The sequence below is a fragment of the Monodon monoceros genome, unplaced genomic scaffold, assembly GCF_005190385.1.
Source record: "Monodon monoceros isolate NGI ecotype Baffin Bay Population unplaced genomic scaffold, NGI_Narwhal_1 Super_Scaffold_5, whole genome shotgun sequence".
Classification (NCBI taxonomy): Eukaryota; Metazoa; Chordata; class Mammalia; order Artiodactyla; family Monodontidae; genus Monodon; species Monodon monoceros.
In genome coordinates this window covers 111,762,663-111,784,509 of record NW_021703782.1, presented here as the reverse complement: position 1 = coordinate 111,784,509, position 21,847 = coordinate 111,762,663, and the positions used below count along the sequence as shown (strand labels likewise).

At 61.2% G+C, this 21,847-nt stretch overlaps 1 protein-coding gene across 1 annotated transcript in view; it reads left to right on the top strand.

Annotated features, from left to right (window-relative positions):
- NACC2 (NACC family member 2) overlaps window positions 1-14,474 on the top strand; it is a 70,538-nt gene extending 56,064 nt beyond the window's left edge. The window contains exons 3-6 of the mRNA XM_029203842.1: window positions 8,502-8,666; window positions 10,822-10,927; window positions 11,227-11,324; window positions 12,793-14,474. Coding sequence (XP_029059675.1) covers window positions 8,502-8,666; window positions 10,822-10,927; window positions 11,227-11,324; window positions 12,793-13,298 — 875 coding nt within the window. The 3' untranslated portion in view covers window positions 13,299-14,474. The remainder of the gene's footprint in view (window positions 1-8,501; window positions 8,667-10,821; window positions 10,928-11,226; window positions 11,325-12,792) is intronic.
- Window positions 14,475-21,847: the final 7,373 nt, after the last annotated feature.

Here is a 21,847-nt window from a genome sequence, read left to right as displayed (position 1 = left end):
TGAATTATTTTCCAGTTCACCAATCTTCTCATGTGCTCTGTTTAATTTCCTTTTCAACCAATCATATTTCTAGGATTTGATTGTTTTTATTGATTCTAGTTTTCTGGTGAAATTCTCCATCTTGTACATTTCTTGCACTAATTAAGAGTAGTTATTTGAAGCGCGGTGTCTGCCTGTTGAACCTGTTACAGATCGCCCACGGGTCTGATCTAATGTCTCTTTGTAAATTGTAGGGTTTTTTTTTTTTTAATCATTTGGCTTTGCTTTCTTGTGTTGCTGATAACTTTTTATTGAATGCTTCACATTGTGTGAAGACATTTTGGAAGCTCTAAGCAGAGCTGCTCCAGAGAGGGTCTGGGACCTGTTGCAGGTTTGCCTGAGCGGCTGTCGGATTTATCAAGCAGTGATGTGACCTCCTGGAGTAAGTCAGGCTGGACGCTCCTGGTTGCCCTGCTCCTGGGCCCTGGCTGTTCCCAGGTCTCGGCTGAAAGCCTGGGTGTTCCCCAGAGCACCGCCTCCTCAGCAGGCCCCAAATCTCGGTGTTTGTCCAGCCCATACGTGGGACACCACATTCTTTTTTTAATTTATTTTATTTTATTTTTGGCTGCATTGGGTCTTCGTTGCTGTGCACGAGCTTTCTCTAGTTGCGGCGAGCAGGGGCTGCTCTTCGTTGTGGCACGCTGGCTTCTCATTGCAGTGGCTTCCCTCGTCGCAGACAGAGCATGGGCTCTAGGCGCGCGGGCTTCAGTAGTCGTGGCACATGGGCTCAGTAGTTGTGGCTCACGGGATCTAGAGCACAGGCTCAGTAGTTGTGGCTCGTGGGCTCAGTAGTTGTGGCACGCGGGCTCAGTAGTTGTGGCATGCGGGCTTCAGTGGTTGTGGCGCACAGGCTTAGTTGCTCCACGGCATGTGGGATCTTCCCGGACCAGGGCTCTAACCCATGTCCCCTGCATTGCCAGGCGGATTCTTAACCACTGTGCCACCAGGGAAGCCCCCGTAAGTTTGTTTTCTATGTCTGTTGAGTCTGTTTCTGTTTTGTAAATAGTTCATTTGTATCATTTTTTAAGTTTCCACATATAAGTGGTATCTCATGATACCACTTTCGCTGTCTGATTTACTTCACTTAGTATGATACTCTCTACTGGGCGACTTTTTTTAATGCAGCTTTTAGAGTCGTTCTTGCCGAGGGACTCAGTCCACTATTGGCTACTGCCTCCTACTCACAGTGGGCGTCTCCGGGGTATTTTACAAGTTCAGTGCATTTATTTTTGTGTAGCTAACGTGTGCTCGTTATCTTAAAGAATGTAGAACGATCATACAGTGAAAAGCCGTTCTCCCGCGTGGCCCCTCCGCCTCCCACTCTGGTCCCCAGAAGCATCCACAGTCGGCCCGGCATCCACAGGTGGGCAGGGAGGCTGCGAGCTTCTCAAGGTCAGCACTGGACAGGAGGATGGAGAACAGAAAAGGGACGTGGTCAGATTGGCGATAGAAGAGCTGCCGGGATCACTGTGGTGGGGGTGAGGAGACCAGGTTAGGGGACCGATGGGGTCTCCTAGGGCCAGATTTGGGCGCAGGAGACAGAAAAACCCAGAACCATGGGCCTGGGGAGGGACAGCACCAGGTTTCATTGGGATGGGCTTCCATTCAGTGGGAGGGGGAGCTGCCCAGAGGGAGCTGCAAGTGTACTGAGCCGTGGCCCGCGGGGCCAGTCACCAGGTCGGGTGGCCGCGGTACAGGCTTGCGCTGGCCGCAGAGCCCTGCTGGAGCACCGTCCAGGGTCTGGTCTCTCGGCCCTGCGTCTTCCCCAGCAGCTATGCCTTTAACTTCCTGAGCACGGGGCCTGGAGACCCGCTGTGTCCCTTTGTGTCCTGGCAGCTGGGGTTTACACACAGGTCCTCCCGGCTCTTGGCCGCGTGTTTCTGTTTCCACCTTTATTTTTCTTTCTTACTGGCTCTTCCCTGCCAGACTTTTGCTATTTTTTACCGCACGTGCCAAATTGCATTGGCTCTTGGATGCACTTCGTGCCCCCGTTTTAGATCCAAGAAATGGGATGCATCTTACAGTCGGTGGTGTTCACAGTTACGTTGGTGTCACGTAAAAGACAGAATGATGCCCGTGGTGACCCCCCCAGCCGCCTGGGCCCAAGTGCATCTGTAGGAACCACCACCTGCCTTGTTCCTGGGATGCTGGTACAGGTGTGTTCAGTGCACAGATGTCCTTCACGGGTGTGGCCCTTTCAAAACTGCCAGTCTGGTTGGCACTGAGTTGGCAGCTGCAGAGATGGGCTAGATGGCCCACCCGTGGTGCGTTTGTCACGAGTGGAGGCCACCCGGAGCTGAGCGGGAGGGGGCTGGGGAGGGCCAGGCGGCCACCTGGGCATGGGGTGGTGTGGCCTGAGTGTCCACCGCCCAGAACAGCTCCGTCAACCAACCCCCAGGGCCCCAAGACTCCACCGTGCTGCTCCGACAGTCACCCCCCAACCCCATCCCCTGGCAGCCACTGTTCTCTGTCCCCATGGTTCTGTCTTTGGAGCGTGTCCGACACGTGGACCTGCCCGGGAGATAACCCCGGACACTGGCCCCTCTGCTGGGCGCAGTGAACCTGGGATCCATCCAAGTTGTGCGTCAATAATTTGTTCCTTCTTGTGGCCCTGTGGTGACTGTCACGTGGATGGCTTCCTGGCTGTCCCTTCCCCTGACGCAGGACATTGGGTGTTTCCCGTTTGGGGCATCTGTGAGCAGAGCGGGTGTGGACATTTCTGTACAGGGTTCGTTGCGTCCAGCCCTCATCTCTTTCTTCTCCTGGGTAAATACCTAAAAGTGGAATTGCTGGCTCAGGCTGTGCATACGGTTAACTTTATAACAAACTGCCGCGTGGTTTCCAGTGTCCCCACCACCGGGACGAGCATCCCAGTGGCTCCGTGTCCTTGCCGGCACGTGCTGCGCCCAGGTCCCACTGAGCCATCGTAATCACGAGCAGTGGTATCTCAGCACGGCTTTAGTTTCCATTTTTCTAACGGCTCAGGACGTCGAGCATCTCCATCTATGTGTTCTCTGGCGAAGTGTCTGTTCAGATCTTCTGCCCATTTTTTTCTTTTTAGCATCTTTATTGGAGTATAATTGCTTTACAATGGTGTGTTACTTTCTGCTTTTGCCCATTTTTAAAATTGGGCTTTTCGTTTTCCTCCTGTTGAGTTTTGAGAGGCCTCCCTGGAGACACGTGGTTTGCAGATCTTTCCTTGGTCGGTGGTAGCTGGCTTGTCTTCTCGTCTTTTATAGACAAGAGTTTTTCATTTTGATGAAGTTTAGTTTCTCATTTAATTTCTTTTAGGGATTGTGCTTTTGGAGTCATGTCTAGGCTTTTAGCTGAAGCCAAGATCACAGATTTTCTGGTGAAAGTTTTGTAGTTTTGCGTTTTACGTTTAGATCTGCGACCCACTTGTGTTCATCTTCGCGTAAGGTGTGAGGTTCGGCTCATGGGTTTGTGCCTGTGTGTGACCTGTGACTTGGCACCGTTTGTTGGCAGACTGTCACTTCCTTCTTTGGGTGTGTGTGCATCTTTATCACAGACCGGCCAAGCGCACTTGTGTGGGTCTGTCTCCGGACCGTGCACTGTGTGTCTGGCAGGCCTGGCCACGGTGCATTGTGGGGAGCCGTGCACTGTGTGTCTGGCAGGCCTGGTCACGGTGCATTGTGGGGAGCCGTGCACTGTGTGTCTGGCAGGCCTGGCCACGGTGCATTGTGGGGAGCCAGTGTTGGGAGGTGTGGTGCAGCATTTTTCTTTCCATTTGGTTTTCAGTTGTATTTTTCTATATAATTAAGAACTAGGGGTTCGGTTTCTTATGCTGCCATCTGAACAAATGGCATACACTTTCGTGGAGTGGGCATCACCTTTTTTGTCCCCTGTTCGCCCCACCCAACCTCAGCAAAGCTACACTGCGGCTGGACCAGGGCGGCTCGGGCACCTGCCGGCGGTCACCCACATTGCTGGGGCTCCCGGGGGCGGGGGTTGCTTATGCTGTCTCTGATGGTGACTCCCTAGGACACACTATGGATTTGGGGACGGGCACAGGGGCCCTTTGGGGCTTCCTGGACATGACAGCATCCTGTGGTTGGGTGTCTTGGTGTGTGTTGCCCAAGGAGAGGGTCCAGTGATTTCTTCAGATTCCCAGTCTTTGACCCTCAGGAGGTTGAGGAATTTCAGGACTGAGGTCAACGTGACCCTCCCAGTTTCCCTCCTTCCATTCTTTTTTTTTTTTTTTTTTGGCTGCGCTAGGTCTTGGTTGCTGCGCGCGGGCTTTCTCTAGTTGCGGCGAGAGGGGGCTACTCTTTGTTGCGGTGCGCGGGCTTCTCATTGCGGTGGATTCTCTTGTTGCAGAGCACGGGCTCTAGGCGCACGGGCTTCAGTAGTTGTGGCACGCGGGCTCAGCACTTGTGGCTCACGGGCTTAGTTGCTCCACGGCATGTGGGATCTTCCCGGACCAGGGCTCGAACCTGTGTCCCCTGCGTTGGCAGGTGGATTCTTAACCACTGCGCCACCGGGGAAGTCCCCCATTCATTCTTCTAAAAAAAAATTTTTTTTATTGTGGTAGAGTGTAGCTAATATAAGATTTACTGTTAAGACCACTTCTGAGTGCACAGAATCAGGTACAGGCACATTGTGCCACCGTCACCGCCATCACCTCCAGAACTTGCTCATCTTTCCAAACTGACCCCACTCGACACTTGCTCCCCTCCCCCCACCCCAGCCCCAGGCCCCACCGTCCACTTCCTGCCTCCATGGGTTTGACTCCTTCAGGGACCTCACACGAGTGGGTCCTGCAGGCTGTGTCCGTCTGTGTCGGGCTCACTTCCCTTGCGTGATGTCTCCCTTGTTTGGGTTCAGGCAGGTGTCATGGTGGGGGCAGCAGGACCTTGAAGGCACAGCCTGGACCCCTCTTGCTCTCTAGTTAGAGACCCTGCAGGGCCCACCATGCACCCTGTGAACACACTGGTGTCTTCTTCGGCCCTTGTGGTCTGAGGGAAGCTTCTGCCTGCCTCTGTCCCTGCTGCCCGTTTGCCCAGATTAGCTGCTGTTCCAGATCGTTCCATCGGGAACTTTACCGCCGTGACTCACCTTCCCTACACACAGAGGGATTGCTCACCCCCCGATACAAACAGCTAATTGCTTTCACGCGCTTCTCTCCAAATTTCACGGGGCCTAAATATTTGGAGCCCACGATCCTAGAAACCAACATTATAAAGGGTTATAACCGGGGCCGTTGACGATGCAGGCGGCCGCCCCAGTCCTGGGGCAGCAGGAGGCTGCCGGGTCCCCCTGTGCGCAGGGAGACCTGGGTGTGATCCGAGGGGTCTCTGCAGGCTGCCACACCCCTGCCCACAGCCCACCGAGGGGTCTCCCATCACCCTTGCCGTCAGGCACTGGAGTGACCCCGCCAGAGGCTGCCAGGGAGACTGGAGGGGCCCCGTCACTATGCCCTGGTGCACAGCCTCTCCTGGGTTTCCAGAACCTGTTTGTAACTCGGCACCCCTCCCTAGAAGGAGGCCGCTGGAAGCTTGGGCCGGGCCGTGGTGGGTAGTTTGGGACTGGGGAGGGCCGGGGGCACGTGAAGCAATTCGGAGCACCTTTCCAGATGAGCCGCCGCTCTGGTGGTATTTTTAGCGGGTGCAGAGTATCCGGCACATGGCGGAGCAGAAATAGAAGTGGTTCTTTTGGCTTTTCTGGATCTGACAGCCTCTGGCTCTAGGGGAGCCGTGCTGGGGCTGGGGGGGGGGGGGGGGGGGGGGGGGGGGCGGGTGTCGTGCGGAGCGCAGACAACTTCTGCTGTTTGGAGAAACATCGTGGCCGAGGAGTTGTAGATGGGGATTATTTCTGCTGGTGAGCGCTCTTTATGTAAATGCCACGGCGCCAGCGTTGGCGCCCTGCTCCCGAGTCTGCGTCTGCGAGTGTAATCACAGCAGACTTGGGGGAGGGGGAGGGGGAGGGGGAGGGGGCGGGTAATTATGTTTTAAAATATCATCCGGGTTGTTTTTCCTGTGCTCCCTGAGCCCCTGGGTAATTCCGGGTTTGGAAGATTCTGGCGGCTCTCTGCTGATCTGCCCCCACCCACTGCCAGCGTTCCCCAAACATGCCAGGTGGGAAATGCTGCCCGAACCCCCCGAGTGGCCACCCTTCGGACTTCTGCCCTGAGCTGTGCTGCAGCCTTGCCCAGGGCTGGGCTGATTCAGGAAAACTCCCCCCTTTGAACTGGAACTGGCCGCCGCCAGGCCGAAGGCACCACGTGCCACCCTCACCCTGTGCGTACTGACAGGTGCCTCCCTAGGAACGACTGAGCCCTGAGGGGACAGGGGGAGGGGTGGCCTGGGGGTCCCCTGGTGGGGACTGGGGCTGACTCCGGAGCGGGTGATTCCAGACCCAGGCCGGGTGGGCTAGAGCAACAGGTGGGTCCCCAACCCATCCTCGGGGCTGGAACTGACCATCCTGCCTTCTCCCGCGGGACTTGCCCTGTGGCTTGGGGGGTGCTGGCCCTTCAGGGACTGGGCAGCCCTGACCTTTCCCCCACAAGAGCTTGGTGCAGAGATAACTAGGGGCTAATCTGTGCTCACGCTGTGCCAGGTCTGGGGCTTGGGCACCCTTCCTTGCCAGCCTCCCCCTCCTGAAGGGCTTCCAGGTCCTTCTCCCAGCCCCACCTGGCCTCCCCCAGACTTAGGTGCCTCTGCTGAATTTCCCTGTGACCCCAAAGGGGTGTCACAGTGCAGAGGGGATGGGACACTGGCCAGCCCAAGGGGCTGCCTCTGACCATCTTGGAGTGGCCTCGGGACCTCTGCAACAGGCTCTGCCACTCAGCCCCTGCCCTGAGGCTGCTGGAGGAGAGCTTCCAGCACAGCCTTGCCCTCTGGGTGTCTGAGCCCTGGGAGGTTTTACAAGCCGCGCTCTCCCCCACAGTGGTCACTGAGGCTGTTAATGAGAGCCGCCGTCCTCAGCAAGGAAAACCCAGCCCCGGGTGGCCATCAGAGCAGCCCGGAGCCTTTCCAACCTGCAGACCCTGCCTGGGTGCCCGCATGACGGGTGGGTGCCCGGGGGACGGGCCCTGGGGCCTTCACCTGCAGGCCTTGCTGCTCAGCCAGGTGTGTGGCGTGGGCCCGCCCTGGAGCAGCTGTGATTTCTCAACGACGACAGCTGCCGGGAGCAGGTGGCCCTCCCAGGAGTGACCCAGGATTGCCATGTGCTGGGGACACAGAGGAGGGAGGCTGTGCCCCTGCCCTGTGTCTGGCCAGCGAGTGCGGGCCGCAGGGTGAGGAGTGCTGGACGGGTGGCCGTGTGTGAGCCTGAACGGGGAGGCCGGCGTGCGGTAGAGCCCGGCCGGGTACAGGCCTCCAGCCGACCGTGCAGTGGGGGCCGGGCATGTGATGGTGCCTGGGCTGCTGGCGCCAGGCAGGAAAATGAGGAGGGGACGGAGGGAAGGCGCAGGGCAGGAAGTGGGGGCCTGCTTGTGGGGTCTTGGGGCGCCGAGCCTGGTGAGGTGGGGTCCTGCCCACCATGGGGGCCTCCACGTGGCCGCTGCCCTCACCCGGCCTGGCCACCTGCTGAACCCTCTGGGCTGGGCACTCCCTGCAAGCAGGGGGCAGGCCCTCAGCCTCCCAGCGCCTGGGGAGGCACCTGGGTGTGCTGGGTGCCCAGCAAGTGCCCGATAGACTGGCCCCCCCCACCCCATGAGCCTGAGAGGGAACCCCCAGCCCAGCCTTGAGCCCCTCCAGAGGGCCCATGGGTAGGTGGGTGGTTAGGAGGCCGGGCGGGGGGGACGGGGCCGAGGCCATCCTCTACTTGGTGTCCTGTGCGTGGTGCTTGGGCTCAGGGTGTGACACGGGGACTCCGGGGGGCCTCCCCCACTCCCCATCCTCCCGCCCCATCATAGCTGCAGGTGCTGGCGCGCCTGGGGGTCCCTGGATGACCCCCAGTAGTGGTTTGTCAGGAACATCCCCAGACGGCCCGGAGGCCCGGAGCCGGCGTGGAGACAGCATCAGCGCTGCCCGGCTGTGCCACCGCCTGGCTTTACTGGTGGCGAACATTGATGGCGCTGCTCTTGGCCAGGAATACATGGTGCAGCCTCTGGGGGCGGGGTGCCCATGTGCAGGGGGGCTGCTGTGAGGAGACAGGCTGGGGAGTGGTTGACCGTACAGGTCTGTTCCCCTCCCCCGCTCTGCCCAACCTCCGCCCTGCCCCCACCCCCAGCCCTGAGCCCTCATTCCCGCTCGCCCTGCAGGCCTCAGCCTGCTGGACATCCCCACCCTGGGAGCCTCCCAGGCCCCCAGCGACTTGCTCCCAGGCCGGCTGGGAGTCCCTCCCCTGCCTTCTCTGCTCTCTGGTCCACTCGGGTCCTCCCGGCAGGGGCAGCACCTGGTGGGCGGGGAGGGTGGGCATGCAGCAGGCCTGCTCCAGGCCTGGGTGGGCAGGAGGGGAGATCTGCTGTGTCCCTGACTGGGTGGCCTCTGGGCCCACAGTGCAAGAGAAACCGGAGCCCGTGCCACTGGAGAGCCGTTCCTGCGTCCTCATCCGCCGTGACCTGGTGGCCCTGCCCGCCAGCCTCATCAACCAGATCGGGTACCGCTGCCACCCCAAGCTCTACTCCGAGGGGGACCCCGGCGAGAAGCTGGAGCTGGTGGCAGGTGAGCCTCACCCCCACCCTGTCTATTGTATGCAGCTGCCCTGCCGTTTATTTTTTCTTCGGAGCTGTGAACAATGGATTCATCACCAGTCAGTCAAAAAAAAGAACATCTTAAATTTCCTCTAATTTCCTTTTAGAAGAATGTGTCATTAAGAGGAGTTATTCAATTGAATTAATTTAGCATTTTAATTGAATCCCCTGGGCTGGTCGCGCTTCTGATTGGCAGGGGCTGCAATCATGATTGTGTTTTAATTTAGGTCGGGGATAAGACCAAGTCCCGTGCAGTTTACTAGTCCCCCCACCCCACCCCCAGCTCCCCAAGCGTCCAATTGCCTCGTTCGAGGGGTAAGTGACCAGAGCTTCCAAAGGGCAGCTCCCAGGCAGCAATGGACTTGTTTCTTCTGTAAAAACAAACAACACGGTGGGGTCCAAAGCCCCTTAGGGCTCGTGCCTGTCGGAAATATTTATCTTCTCAGTGTTGGGATTCATTCGGCCCCACAGCTCCTTGTAGATTTTTTTTGGTCCGTGCTGTGAGGATTGTGGGATCTTAGTTCCCCGACCAGGGATTGAACCCGGGCCCTCGGCATTGAGCGCGCAGAGCCCTAACCGCTGGACCACCAGGGAAGTCCCTCCTTGTAGACTTTTAAGGCTGTCTGGCGGGAAGATGAGAATTGATGGGGCCTTGCCTCTTCCTCCGTGAGCTGCTGGGCCATCACTCCTGACCGGCACCCGCCTGCCGCGCCTGGGCAACATTATGGGGTTCCTTCTGCCTGAGCCGTCCCCCCTTCTGGAACCACGCCTCAGCAGGCGGCCTCGCCTTTCAGCCGACAGGAGGGCAGCTGGGCGGTGTTGGCTGGTCTGGGTGGACCTGGGTGGGGTGGGGATGCCCCCGGCCATGCCCTGAGCCCCCCGCCCCTGCTGGCTGGCGTCGTTCCAAGCAGCATCCAGCTCCTCTGTTCAGGGAGCGCCAGTGTCAGGCTGCGCCGGGTTCTCGGGGCCCTGGGGATGGGTGTGGTCCCCAGGGAGGCCTGTCTATCAGTTTGGGGTTGGGAAGGGCGCAGGCTGGCCGCCTTCCCTGGCCAGGCCCCACCTGGCCCCAGGCCTCCTGCTAAGCCCCCCTTTACAGATCTCCCCACAGCGAGGGGGCTGTCCGGCCCGTGTGGCTCAGGGTGACCTGCCCTGCCCTTGGGTTTGAGGCTCTGCAGACCTTGGGTGGGGTGAGGCCCTGCGGGACCCTTGGTGTGTCGTGGCCGGAGACGCCCAATGGTGGTCTCCATCTAGAATCAGCCACGTGCTTCTTAACCGGTGCCCGTGGGCTTCTCTGGAGACCTGGCTCGTGGGGAACAAAACGTTAAGCCGGGGAAGGCCCCCCGAAGCCGGAGTGGCAGCTTTCACAGGGGTCCTCGCATCTCTGCCCTGCCCCCCCCGCCGCCCAGAAGGGAACCTTGTTCATGTTTTCGAATGAGGAGACTCAGCACGTGCCCTGTAAAAAGTCAGATCGTAGACAAAGGCCCAGATGAGGCCCTGCAGGCTCCCGTGTTCTTCACGCCGGCTGACTCTTGCAGAAGCTCCTCTCTCCACGGGCAGCGTCCAGGGTAAACAGAGGCCTCCCCTAGGCTCCTGTCCTCCCTGTCCTTCGTTGGCCTGAACCCTGGCGGGGGCCCGGCCTGGCCAGACTGCGGGGTGACGAGCGCTGCGGGGCTCACCGGTCCCGTCTCCGCCCTGGGCCGGCTCTTCCGTCCCGGCACCCGGAGAGGTCAGTGCTGGGCAGGGGGGAGCTGCAGCCCGACCTCTATGATTCCAGCTCCCATCACTGCCCACGGCTCTTCGGTGTTCAGGGAGAACTGAGAGGCAAGATGAGTGTTTGCCAAACGCAAATGCAGGTCGGCTCCAGGCAATCCCCTCGAGGCTGGGAGGGCGGTTTGGGGACAGCCCTTTGAGGCGTGTGACCGAGGCTGCCTGCTCCTGGTGACAGGGCCCCAGTGCAGCGGGGAAGGCCTGGAGCGTGGGGTCCCAGGCCTGGAGGGGGGCTGCCCCAGACCCTCCCCCGCCGGCCGCCTCACCCGTGGGCCGCCCGTCCCGGCCGCAGCAGCCCCTGGGCCGCCCGTGGCCCTGGGCCTGGGGCTGAGGGCCTGCCTTCCGTGTGGCGGCCGCAGGCTCCGGCGTCTCCGTCACGCGCGGACAGCTGATGAACTGTCACCTGTGCGCGGGGGTGAAGCACAAGGTACTGCTGCGACGCCTCCTCGCCACCTTCTTCGACAGGTAGGCCCCCCGCGGGCCCCGCGGCTTCTGGCATCTTCTCTAGACGAGGCCGTGCGTCCAGGCTCCCCCACCTTCCCGACCTCACAGGTGTCGGCCCGAGGCCGTCGGCCAGACCTGGGTCTGGGGAGGGCTTGTGGACCCCCCTCCCCGCAAAGTGAAGAACCACACCGGCTCCACGCCACTGGGGTGGGGGGCTCCTTCCCCTAAGGGGCGGTGGGGCATGCAGGCAGGGACCCCGTTCCCGTGCGTCCCCTCCAGCCGGCGGCCTCACGCTGCCTCCCTTCCTGTCCTCCCTCCAGGAACACGCTAGCCAACAGCTGTGGTACGGGCATCCGCTCGTCCACCAGTGACCCGAGCCGCAAGCCGCTGGACAGCCGCGTCCTGAACGCTGTGAAATGTAAGAGGAGGACTGGGGTCTCGGGGGTGGGGAGGCGTCTCAAGGAGCTCCAGGAGCCCCCAGGCCCTTGGATGTCAGCCTGGCAAAGGTGGCTTCTCCCCAGGAGCAAGCCGGGCCGCAGGGTCGAGGGGGAGAAAAGAGCAGCTCGCGGGGGCCCGGTCTCGAGGTGTTAACATTCTTGGTAGGTTTCCAAGCGTGATGAATTCAGCTGCGAAACTATTTTAATATGTGAAATAGATCTAATTTTCCTTTTGGAACAAAACCGCTTATTTACATTTTGGGGTTATTTTGAGCCTTTGCCATCTGCTCGGCCCGCTTCTGCCTCCCGCTGCTGGGCCCGTGGGGGCGGAGTCTGGTCCATCTCGGTGGCAGACCGCCGCCCCCGTCCCCCCCTGCACCCCCCAGACGAGGAGGAAGCCACCGGTGCCCGGCACGGGCCAGTGCAGCCAAGAGCACGTCCTCCTGTAGCTGTCGGCACGCGAAACACTGTCTTAGTTTTCTGGCTTAAAAATCTCTCTTGTGAGGCTAATTCTGTTTTAGAGCAAAGAGGGGCCTTTGCAGCCAGTAATCGCGTCCCAAAGCATGGGTGGGGTGCCGGCAGCGGCTCTGGGAAGATGCCGAGAGGGGGTGCAGCTGGTGTTGCCCCAGAGCAGGGCTCACAGTGGAGGGGGCTCACCCTGGGGGCCCCGCCTCTGGGTTCCGTGCTGTTTGGAGAGCTGGGTCTTGAGGCTCCTAGAGGAGAAGCGGGGAGAGGGCGTATCGTTCTTATTGCGGATGACAATGCCACTGTTGCGCTGGGGTCTCCGGGCCAGGGACTGGGCTGAAGACAGGTGTCAGCCGGCCCCCTCCTCACTCCTTGCTAGCCCTTTGATCGGGCCCAGAGAGACCCGAGCCTCACAGCTGAGTGGGTGCCCAGGCCCTTCCCCGATTCCCACTCCACCAGGGCAGGGATTCTCAAAGGCTTGTCTGACCAAGGATGCAAGGTGGGTGGGACAGAGTGGGAAAGCGAGGCCCAGAGATGGGGGCCCACCCAAGGCCGCAGTGCCAGCCAGTGGTCCGGAGGAACCAGAGCCCCCTGGGCCCTCTGTGCTCCTGCTAGAGCCGCAGGCTGGGGTCCTGTTTTCTCTGACTGCCCCTCCCCTGAAGGTTCCCCCAGCCTGTCCCAGAGGAGCAGGGTGGGGCTTCCAGCAGTGAGAAAGGTGACCGCTGGTCTTCAGGCTGACCCAGGAGAGGCCTCGGTGGCCCTGTGGTCTCCCTTGCCAGAGGGGAACAGAGTGGAGGAGACCCTGGAGGTGCCCAGCCTGCCCCACTGGCCCCGTGGTGGCCTCTCCAGCCCAGAGTGCTCTGCCCCCTGGCTTGTCCAGGGTATCTCAGTCCCACGGCCCCTCAGGAGGCGGAGGGCCAGCATCGTGGGATTCCTGCGGGTGGGTGGCCGCTCACGCCACCTCCCGACGCCCTGTCCTTGCAGTGTACTGTCAGAACTTCGCCCCCAGCTTCAAGGAGAGCGAGATGAACGTGATCGCCGCGGACATGTGCACCAATGCCCGCCGCGTCCGCAAGCGCTGGCTGCCCAAGATCAAGTCCATGCTGCCCGAGGGCGTGGAGATGTACCGCACGGTCATGGGCTCCTCGGCCGCCAGCGCGCCCCTGGACCCCGAGTTCCCGCCCGCCACCGCGCAGGTGTTTGAGCAGCGCATCTATGCCGAGCGGCGGGGCGATGCAGCCACCATCGTGGCTCTGAGAACTGACGCTGTGAATGTCGACCTGGGCGCCTCCACCAACCCCACCTTCGAGGCCGGCTCGGAGGCCGACGGGGCCGGCTCGGTCGTCCAGGAGGTGGCCGCGCCCGAGCCGCTGCCCGCCGAGGGCCAGAGCCCCCCGCAGCCCTTCGAGCAGGGCAGCGCCAGCAGCAGCCGGCCCGCGACGCCGGCCGCAGGGAGGAGACCGGAGGGCCCGTACGCAGGGACCTTGTAGGGGCCCGAGGCCGGACGGGGCGCCAAGGCGGGTACTGAAGCTGCTTGCATGCGTTACTAATACAGACAAATGTGGTCAAGCCACTCACCTACTGAACTGCTACTGTTGCCTGAAAAAAATGTGATTTTTATTATGCTTGTATTTAAAATTCATGAAGGAGACAAATGCATTCGTTATACTGTAAACGATTAGGCCCCCTGGCGACCTAGTTGCGAGGAAGGTCCCGGGGCTCCTTTTTGATATCCGAGAGGTTAGTCTCCACGTTGTAGCTTTCCCTCCCCCTGTTCGGGGAGGGGGCGAGAGGCCGCCAGACCCTGGTGCCCGGCCTCCTGCCCCCACGGCTCCCTCTGCCTGGGGCGAAGCCAGGGGCCTGTGGGGCGGGAGCACGTGTCTCGGGACCCTCGTTCCTTTCCCGTGGGGACCCCCCCCACTCCTCTGGGACCACGGGCCAGGGCTGGGCCCCCAGGGGCCAAACTCCTTGTTCTCCCTTCTTCCTGAGACTCGGGGCTCAGGCCCGCCGGGTCCGCCGTGCGTGTGGGGTGTGGGTGTGTGTGCGGAGCGTGTGTGAGCGTATGCGGGGGCGGTGGTGACGGCACAGTGGTGGGCGGTGGAAGCGATCTGGCCTGCGTGTGCTCTCCTGCCCCGCGCCCGCTCTCCTGCCCCGCGCCCGTGGGGTCTGCCCGACCCCTGCGGCTCCATGGACCCTCGGTCCACCTGGGACCCAGGGCCTGGGCCGCCGGCCCTGGCACCTGCTGGCTCCAGCCTGGCCACCCGCCACCCGGCCACCTGCCGCCCAGCCACCCGCCCACCATCCTGTGAGGTGGGGCCGCTGCCCCGGGGCAGCCCACGCAGTCCGCAGCCACGTTGGGTTTATGTTTGTTTGTTTTCGTCTTAATTCAGATCTATTTCATGTATGGTTTGGAAACTTTCAGACCCAAAAGAGCAAAAAAATTAGGGAGGATTGGGGTCCCTGCCCCAACCCACTACGGCTTGGGGGTGGGTCCACCTGGATACCATGTCCCCCTGCCCCCCCGGCCAGGTCCCACTCACCTCCTGTTGAAGTGCAGCCAGGGTGTGTTCCGGAGGAAGGGAGCGGGGGGCCGGGCTGGGGCTGGAGCCAGGCCCCTCAGTGCTGGGCTCCCCCGGATGTGCTCCGAGCCCTGGGGTATGCGCGCCTCTGACGCGGTGGGTGGGTGGGTGGGTGGATGGTGGGCACAGGCCTGAGCTGGGGCGATTTGCAGGTGCACGGGTTCTGGAATGCATGGCGGGCGGGGTGGCGGGGGCGTGGAAGTGTTGGTTTGAGGCTGGAAAGCTCACTGTGAAGTTTAATTGCTGTTTGCGGGGAGGGGCGCAGGCTGTCCGAAGTGCTCGTGTCCAGACGTCCAGGGGCTGCCTTCCCCTCTAGTCCCAGGCAGCCCCCAGGCCTGGCCAGAGGCACACCCCACCCCCAGACTTGAGTGGGCCTGCTGCTTCCCCCCCCGCCCGTCTCGTCCCCCTGTCAGGCAGGTGTGGCTCAACCCTCCTGACCCGCAAAGTTGAGCCGCCCTAGTGTGGGTCCCAGCGGGAGCCAGCCTGGGGGACAGAGCGGGAGGCTTAGGCTCGTCCTGCTGACTGCAGCCCTCCCTTGTGGAGGGCCCTTGGGGGAGACCTGGGGGGGTGGGCGGGGGGGGCGCCTTCCAGCCAGGCCACACAGGTGCCTGCCCTCCAGAGAGCGCTGATGGCTCCGGGCCGGGGTCGGGGGACCCTGGGTGGGCACTGGCGCAGGGAGGGCCGAGCCCTGTGGTCCCGGCCCAAGGGGCTGCAGCTCCTTCCTGCTGGGGCTTCGGACCAACCACCTGGCCCAGAGGCGGGCCTCCTCTGTCTCAGGCCCAGGTGGGATTGGAGCTGGCAGGGCCCCCCCCCCCAGGCCCACAGCCCACCAGGGGCCAGGACCAAGTCCTCCTGGAGTTGGGAGGAGGCCACACCCCCTAAGCTGTCAGGAGGCTGTGGGGCGGGGCGTGGTGGGTGAGGCAGACCCCACCGTCCCCCGCTCCAGACGGAGGTCCCTTCATCTGTCCCTGCCCCACGTTTGCACTTTCATTCCACCATCCCTGGGGACCTTTAGGGGCTGGCTGCCCGTCCTGGCTGTTGACAGAAGGGCTCGCTCTTCCCTTCTCCTCCACTCCAAGGTGGGCACGGCCCTCACCCGAGGCCAGGACAAGGAGGGGTGCCGCTGGTCCAGCGGGGGAGGCGGGGGCCTCCCTGAGACGGCAGCCTCCCTGAGACGGCCTCACCGCCGCTCAGGCTAGCACAATGTCCCGTGACCTCTGTCCTTTAATTGTTTATAATCGCCGTCTGTTTTGTTGTTCTGGGTAAGGAAGGCAAGAGCTACAGGTGAAACTTTAATAATAATCAAATGTGAATGGGTTCTGAGCTCTCCCTGCGCCGCGGGCGGGCCAGGCCGAGCGTTTTGCACTAATGTGCCCCGCGGTGGACGTGGGTTGGGAGCGTTGCAGACGGGCGTGGCTGATGATCGTATCTGCCGGGGCGCTCCCTCCGCGTCCTGAATGTTCCTCGGGGTGGGCGGCGGCGGGCCTGGGCTCGGAGGGGCCTTCCAGAGTGCCTTAGCATCTTCTGAGCATTTTTCCCAAGGAAAACCAATTAAGAGAACCAGACCCTCCCCCTCCTCTGTTTACAAGACGACTAATTCCTGTCCTGTGAGCGTGACCCTGACTCACCCAGATCCTGTAGACCGAGAGACAAGCCACTCAGTATTTATGAGATGTCTGCACCTTTATCCCTAAGCTTGACTATTAGCAATACGCATATAACTACATAGAGTCTATTACATAGAGCTAAGTCCTGTCAGCGCCTTTGGAGGAGAGAAGGACTGGGCCAGTCCCAGCGGCTGTGGTGGGCGGCTGGCCTGAGCTCCAGCGGCCGCCTGCCCTCTCCTGCCCTCCCCAGCGGCCGGGATGTGGCGGGGAAGCAGCTGGGACGAGTGCAAAGGTCCAGGAGAAGGGACGGGAAGATGTGACATACTGTGAGCTCGGTGGGGCCGCCCACCTGGCCGGCGGCCTTGGTACTTGAATCCCATCTTGCTTTCTGCACCATGTCTGGTCTCGCCCAGAGTCCTCTGTGGTTGCTTAACCTTGCATTTGATTCGACTGGCTTTCCTTGCCCCTGAATGTGGACGAGAGGCGAGGGGAGAGGCCTCTGAGGTGCAGCCCTTGGCCCCTGCCTGCTGTCCCGGAGCCGGGCCTGTTTCTCCTCCGTGAAAACGCATTCCTCGGCGGCCTTAGAGGAAGGAGGAATGCAGAGAGAGGCTCGCCCTGGGAGGGGTCTGCTGTGTGCCCGGCCCTGACCTGTCCCCATTTGATGGCCGGAACCCTCCAGCACTGGCCCCGTGTGTGCCCCCCTAGCCGTTGATGGCTTAGATGCCCCTCCAGTGGGTTATCTTTATGGAATTATCTTGCTGCAAGTGGAAAAAGCCCTATGGCCCATTAACCAACTGCAAACTCAGAGAAAACCTCTGTTTGCCTCTGCCAGCAGTAAACCCTAAACACAGAACTGAGAGCTCAGAGCCGTCCTGAGCTTTAACTACTGTTTCCAAATGCTGCTGTATAAATTTGCCGTTACGTCATCCAGCCAGCTCCGGGCGTGTCACCCGCCGGTGGCCGGAGACCATGGGGGGCTCGGTACAAGGTGTTTCTAACCTGGCAAGGGTTTGTGGGTTCTGTCTGTCTGTCTGTCTGTCGTTTTGTTTATTTGAGAAAAACGGAAAGGAGAATGATGCATCTAATGCGTTCAGATTGGACAACCTGCTTGACTTCCGATCAATGCTTCATTGTTAGCGTTTTGCACGTGATTGTAATTTTTATGTCAAAAGAAGCCAAAACTTGCAATACTATTTTTAGCAAAAAAAAAAAAAAATAAAAGAACTAAATATAAAACGTATAAATATTTTTGACTTGAACATTTGGATGGCACTGGGTGCAAATAGACCATTCAGCCTTTGGACGGAATGTTTGGGAAAAAAGAGACTTTTGAAAAGGAGACGGTTGCTGTAAAGAGTCCATGGAGGGGTTATGTAGTACTGTAACTCACGACTGTTAAAAATAAATCAATAAATTGTCCTGTGCTGTATAAAGGAGGCCTGTTTCACAGTAACACTGAGTTCCATTTCAGCCGCAGAAGAGGCTGGCTTTTTTTGTTTGTTTGTTTTACTTTCTTTTTTCTTTCTTTTTTTTTTTTTTGTTTTTTGAAGAAGAAGGAGGAAACCTCTGTTTGCTCCTCCGGCGCCTCCCTCTCTTCCGTGCTGCTAATTGGCAGAGTCCAGACTGTTGCTTTTTCGCCACGGCTGACACCGTATCGTAACTCAGAAGACAACGTCCGCCAGCGACCAGGAAAGCGAGGGCTTGCAGTGTGCTCAGAGCCGGTTCAGGAGGCGAAATCCGTTACAAACAAACAAAAGGATGTGATCGTTCATTGTAAAGCGCTTTGTAAAATTCACATTTACAGAATAATAAAGTCAGTTCAAACCTAGGTTGCCTGCACTTTGCTCGCCCAGTGGTGTTGGGGGGCGACATTGAGAAGCCAGGGAGGGGGTGGGCTGTTGGAAGCAGGGTGGTCAACCATCCCAGGACACCCTCAAGACCCGGGAGCCCTGGGCGGGGGAAGGGCCATCCCCAGGCTCGCTGCCCACCGTCCACACCTGCCCCACTTACCTCCCCCTCCTCCCAGTATCTTACAAGGGAAGGGGGCTGGTGGGTAGGATGTCCTTCAGGTCCAGTGCCTGGGGGAGGGCCCTGAGCTCCGGGTGAACTGGCGAGGCTCTCCTTTTCTTTTTCTTGTCCGCAAACTGGGGCATCCACCTCACCTGGCTCACCTGCCTGCCACTCCAGGTGCGCGGCTGCCTCCCTCCCCTTCCCTGCCCTGCTCCTAGGCTAGGCCTGCCCCCAGGTGGATGGAGGGGGAATTGCAATGGGCGGAGCAGGTCACCTGGCTCGACTGGGGGCCCCCCCGGGGCCAGGCCAGGCTACTCCATCCCCTGACCGTCCCTGGAACCGTCCCTCCAGGCCAGCCCAGGGCTGGGGTTCTCTGATTCAGGCCTGGCAGCTCTGTCCCCCCTGCGCTCCTCTGCTGTACCCATAGGACCTTTCTGGGCTCCTCTGGGCCCTGGTGGGCGAGGCCTTGCGTCAGTGTGCCCCACAGACACGGGTCAGGTCTGGGGCCCTCACGCGCGATTCCGACGCTCGGACACCTGGGTGGTGGGCTCCTCATCTGATCTGTGCTGCGAGGTCTTGTCCAGAAGGCTCACCTCTGACCTGCTTCTAGAAGCGTCTCCGGCCTCTGCCGCTTTCTCAGGCTTTGTAGCAGGTGCTGTGCCCAAGCTAGGGGTGGATTTATTTGCTCACTTGTTTACCTTGCCTCCCCCAGGGGCAGGGGTCTGTAGGTCTGCTTCGTGTGACTTTCCCAGAAGGGGGTCCCCTGGAGCCACGGCCAGCGTGGAGCAGACACAGAGTCTAAAACAGGTGGGCGTGGCTTCCCGATGGGCCCCTGCAGCAGTGGGTCTGCTGGTTTGGGGTCGCCCTGATCCGCCCCCTCCTGCAGGGGCCACATCGCACACAGGGGCAAGCTTGGGGAGAGCCAGGCACGCCCGCCGACCCCAGGGCCCAGCCCCGATGGCCGAGCGCTTCAGGTCCTGTGTTCAGAGCTGTGCCCTGCTGCCCGGAGCCCAGCTCACCCGCCAGCTGGGCCTGTACAAGCCCCTTCCCCTTCCTGCCCGGGACCTCAGAGCTGCTGAATCAGTGGGTTCTGGGTCTCCCACCTGGGCTGGTGGAGACACCCAACCTCGGGGCCACAGGCTGCACCCCTGGAAGGTCCCCAAACGCCATCATAAGCCTCCGAATGCCCCCATTCAGGCGGGCCCCGAGCCCCCGGCGGCGGGAAGAGCTGGGGCCCGGGGTGGGGGTGGGGAGGTGGGTATCTTGAGGAAGGACTCCGCTCTGAACCCAGGGGTCCTGCCGGGTTCTTCTGGCTCCAGCCGCCCAGCCCAGCCCAGCTGCTTTCCCCATGCGAGCCTCCCGGTGTCCTAGGAGGAGGGGATTCGGGCACCTGCCAGCCTGGCTCTGTCCCCTCCAGCCTCCGTCCTTCAGCCAGCCTCCCTGCCCTTGTAGCCTCCACAGAAACTGTCTGAGGCATCAGAACCTTTGCATCCCACCCCTTTGTCCTGCTCTGGGAGGGGGTGCGGAGTCAGCAGGACCCGGAGGCTCTGCCGGGAGCCCTTTGTCCTCAGGAACAAAGGGTCAGAGCCCGGTGGGGGTGGGGTCCTGAGCCCGCAGGGCAGGAGGGATGGTGCCTGCCTCTCTGTGCTGCCCCGGGGCACCCAGCTCTTCTGAGGTACACTTCTCTGAGCCTCAGTTTCCCTGAGGCTCAGTTTCCCTTTCGGCCACCTGGGGCCCCCCACACACAGGTCAGGGCACATGGGAGGTAGGAGATAAGCAGAAGGTGGATTCGGTGACATTGTGTCAACAGGACTCCTGCTGTGACAGAGTGGGGGTTTCAGACCACGAGGCCATCTCCCCCCTTGGGCCGGCTGCTTGGGCTTCCCTGGGGTGTCTGTGGCCAGTGGCCAGGCCTGGAGCTGGGAGGGGGCCTGAGGAGTCTGTCCTGGGGTGGTGCTGGGGGTCTCGTCCGGACCCAAAGCCGCCCCCCACCCACCCCCCGCCTTTTGGAAGCGGGCCTCGCTGAGCCGAGAAGCAGCGGAGGGGCTGGTCCCAGCCTCCTGGGACCGTAATTTACTAACAGCTCCAGACAGACAAGTGGGGCTGGGAGATGGATGGCGCATTGTCTCGCGGGGAGGGCCGCGGAGGCCCCAGTTTCCAGGAAAGGCAGCCTGATTCTCCAGGGAGGGCGGTCAGAGGTAGGGAACGGAGAGGCCTTGACCAGGCGGGGGCAGAGCCCACCTGCCCTGGGCTCCGGGCCTCAGATTCCCCTCCTGCCTGAGGGCGGGGCTGGCCCAGGTATGTGGCTCTGTCCGGGTTCCATCAGGTAAGGACAGGGTGGCCCGGCAAGGAGCCAGCCAGGTTTGCCCCGTGGACTCTCCGCGGTTGGACCGGTTCCAGGTAGCACAGGGCCCCTTGCGCAGGGCGGCTAGGGCGCCACGCCAGCAGGCAGCTCTCCTGGCCCAGGAAGTTCCAGGGTGCCCCGCACCTGTACCCCAGACAGGCCCCGGCTGCTGGTTAAGCCACCTCATCTCTGGCCCTCACTCCACTCAGGCCCTTGGCCTCCCTTCTCCTGGAGCAGGGGCAGGGGCAGGGGCAGATGCGGAGGTCACGGCGCCCAGCTTGGGGGCTGCACTCGGGAAGTGGGGGAGGGGAAGTCACTCCTAACGGCAGGTGTTCAAAGCTGGCCTCCTGGCAGGATTCCCTAGGCAGCCCCCCTGGGGACAGCCCCTGAGGCAGGAGTGGGGAACTTGACCTCCAGAGGACCTGTGGTCTGGGTCTCCTTCCTCAGCTGTCTCCGCCCAGCATGCCTCAGGCCTCACAGGGTTGGATGGAGCTTAACCCCGGCTGACCTCTGCCCGCCCACTGCCCATGCAGGGCCTCATTGGAGTCCCACCACAATCCTGTGAAGTGATCCAACCATAGCCCCATTTTTCAGACAGGGAAACTGAGGCTCAGAGAAGTTTATGAAGTCACCTGGACATAGCTGGAAGGGGGAAAAGCCAGCATTTGAACCAGGCCCCTGCCTGGACTGACCTCACTGGGCTGACACCTGGCTGAGGGGAGGGAGCTTCCCCAGGCTGGCAGGTTGGATGGGCTCAGCCGGGACCAGCAGAGGGTGGTCCGGCTCCTCCACCACCAGGTGCCACCTGTCCATCCGCCGCTCCAGTCAGACTGTGGCGTGCATGGCCTGAGCCTCGTCCCCACCGCAAGGGGGGTCCACTCGGGACACCTGTGGGGGGTGAGGGGCCAGAGCTGAAGCCCCCGCCCTGGGCGCCCGCCCACCTGGGGCTGGTGGAGCAGGGTCCCCAGCAGTGGTCCCAGACTTTTGCTGCGGGCCACACATCCTTGCCCGCTCCTCTAGGCTGGGCTCCCGGGAGCCCCTGGGGCGGGCGGGGAGGGGCACACCTCTCACCAACACCGGGGCTCGACGGGGGGGGGGGGGGGGTTTCAACTTTCGCCATATCAGTTAGGCTGCAAACCACACTCTGCTCGCTCTAAAAATCTCGGCGTGTCGGCCCCGTTCACATCTGCTGGCCACCGACCGACCCCCGACTTTGGTGAGGTGTCTCCCACCCCTCTGCCAATTTTCTGAAGGGGGGGTTACCTTGTCCTTGTGCATCCGAGGAGCCCTCGTGTAAAGGCCTACTGGCCTGCCCCCAGCTGGCTGTGTTCTCTTGGGGGTGGGGGGTGGGTGATGGCCAAACAGAGGCTCTGAACTTTTATATCCACTTGCCTTGCGGTCCTCCCCCACCCAGGACGGCAGAAACGTGCCAGGCGGCTTCCTCCCAGACTCAGATTCCGGCCATCCCAGTCTGCTGAGCTGGGGGCCCTTCAGGTGGG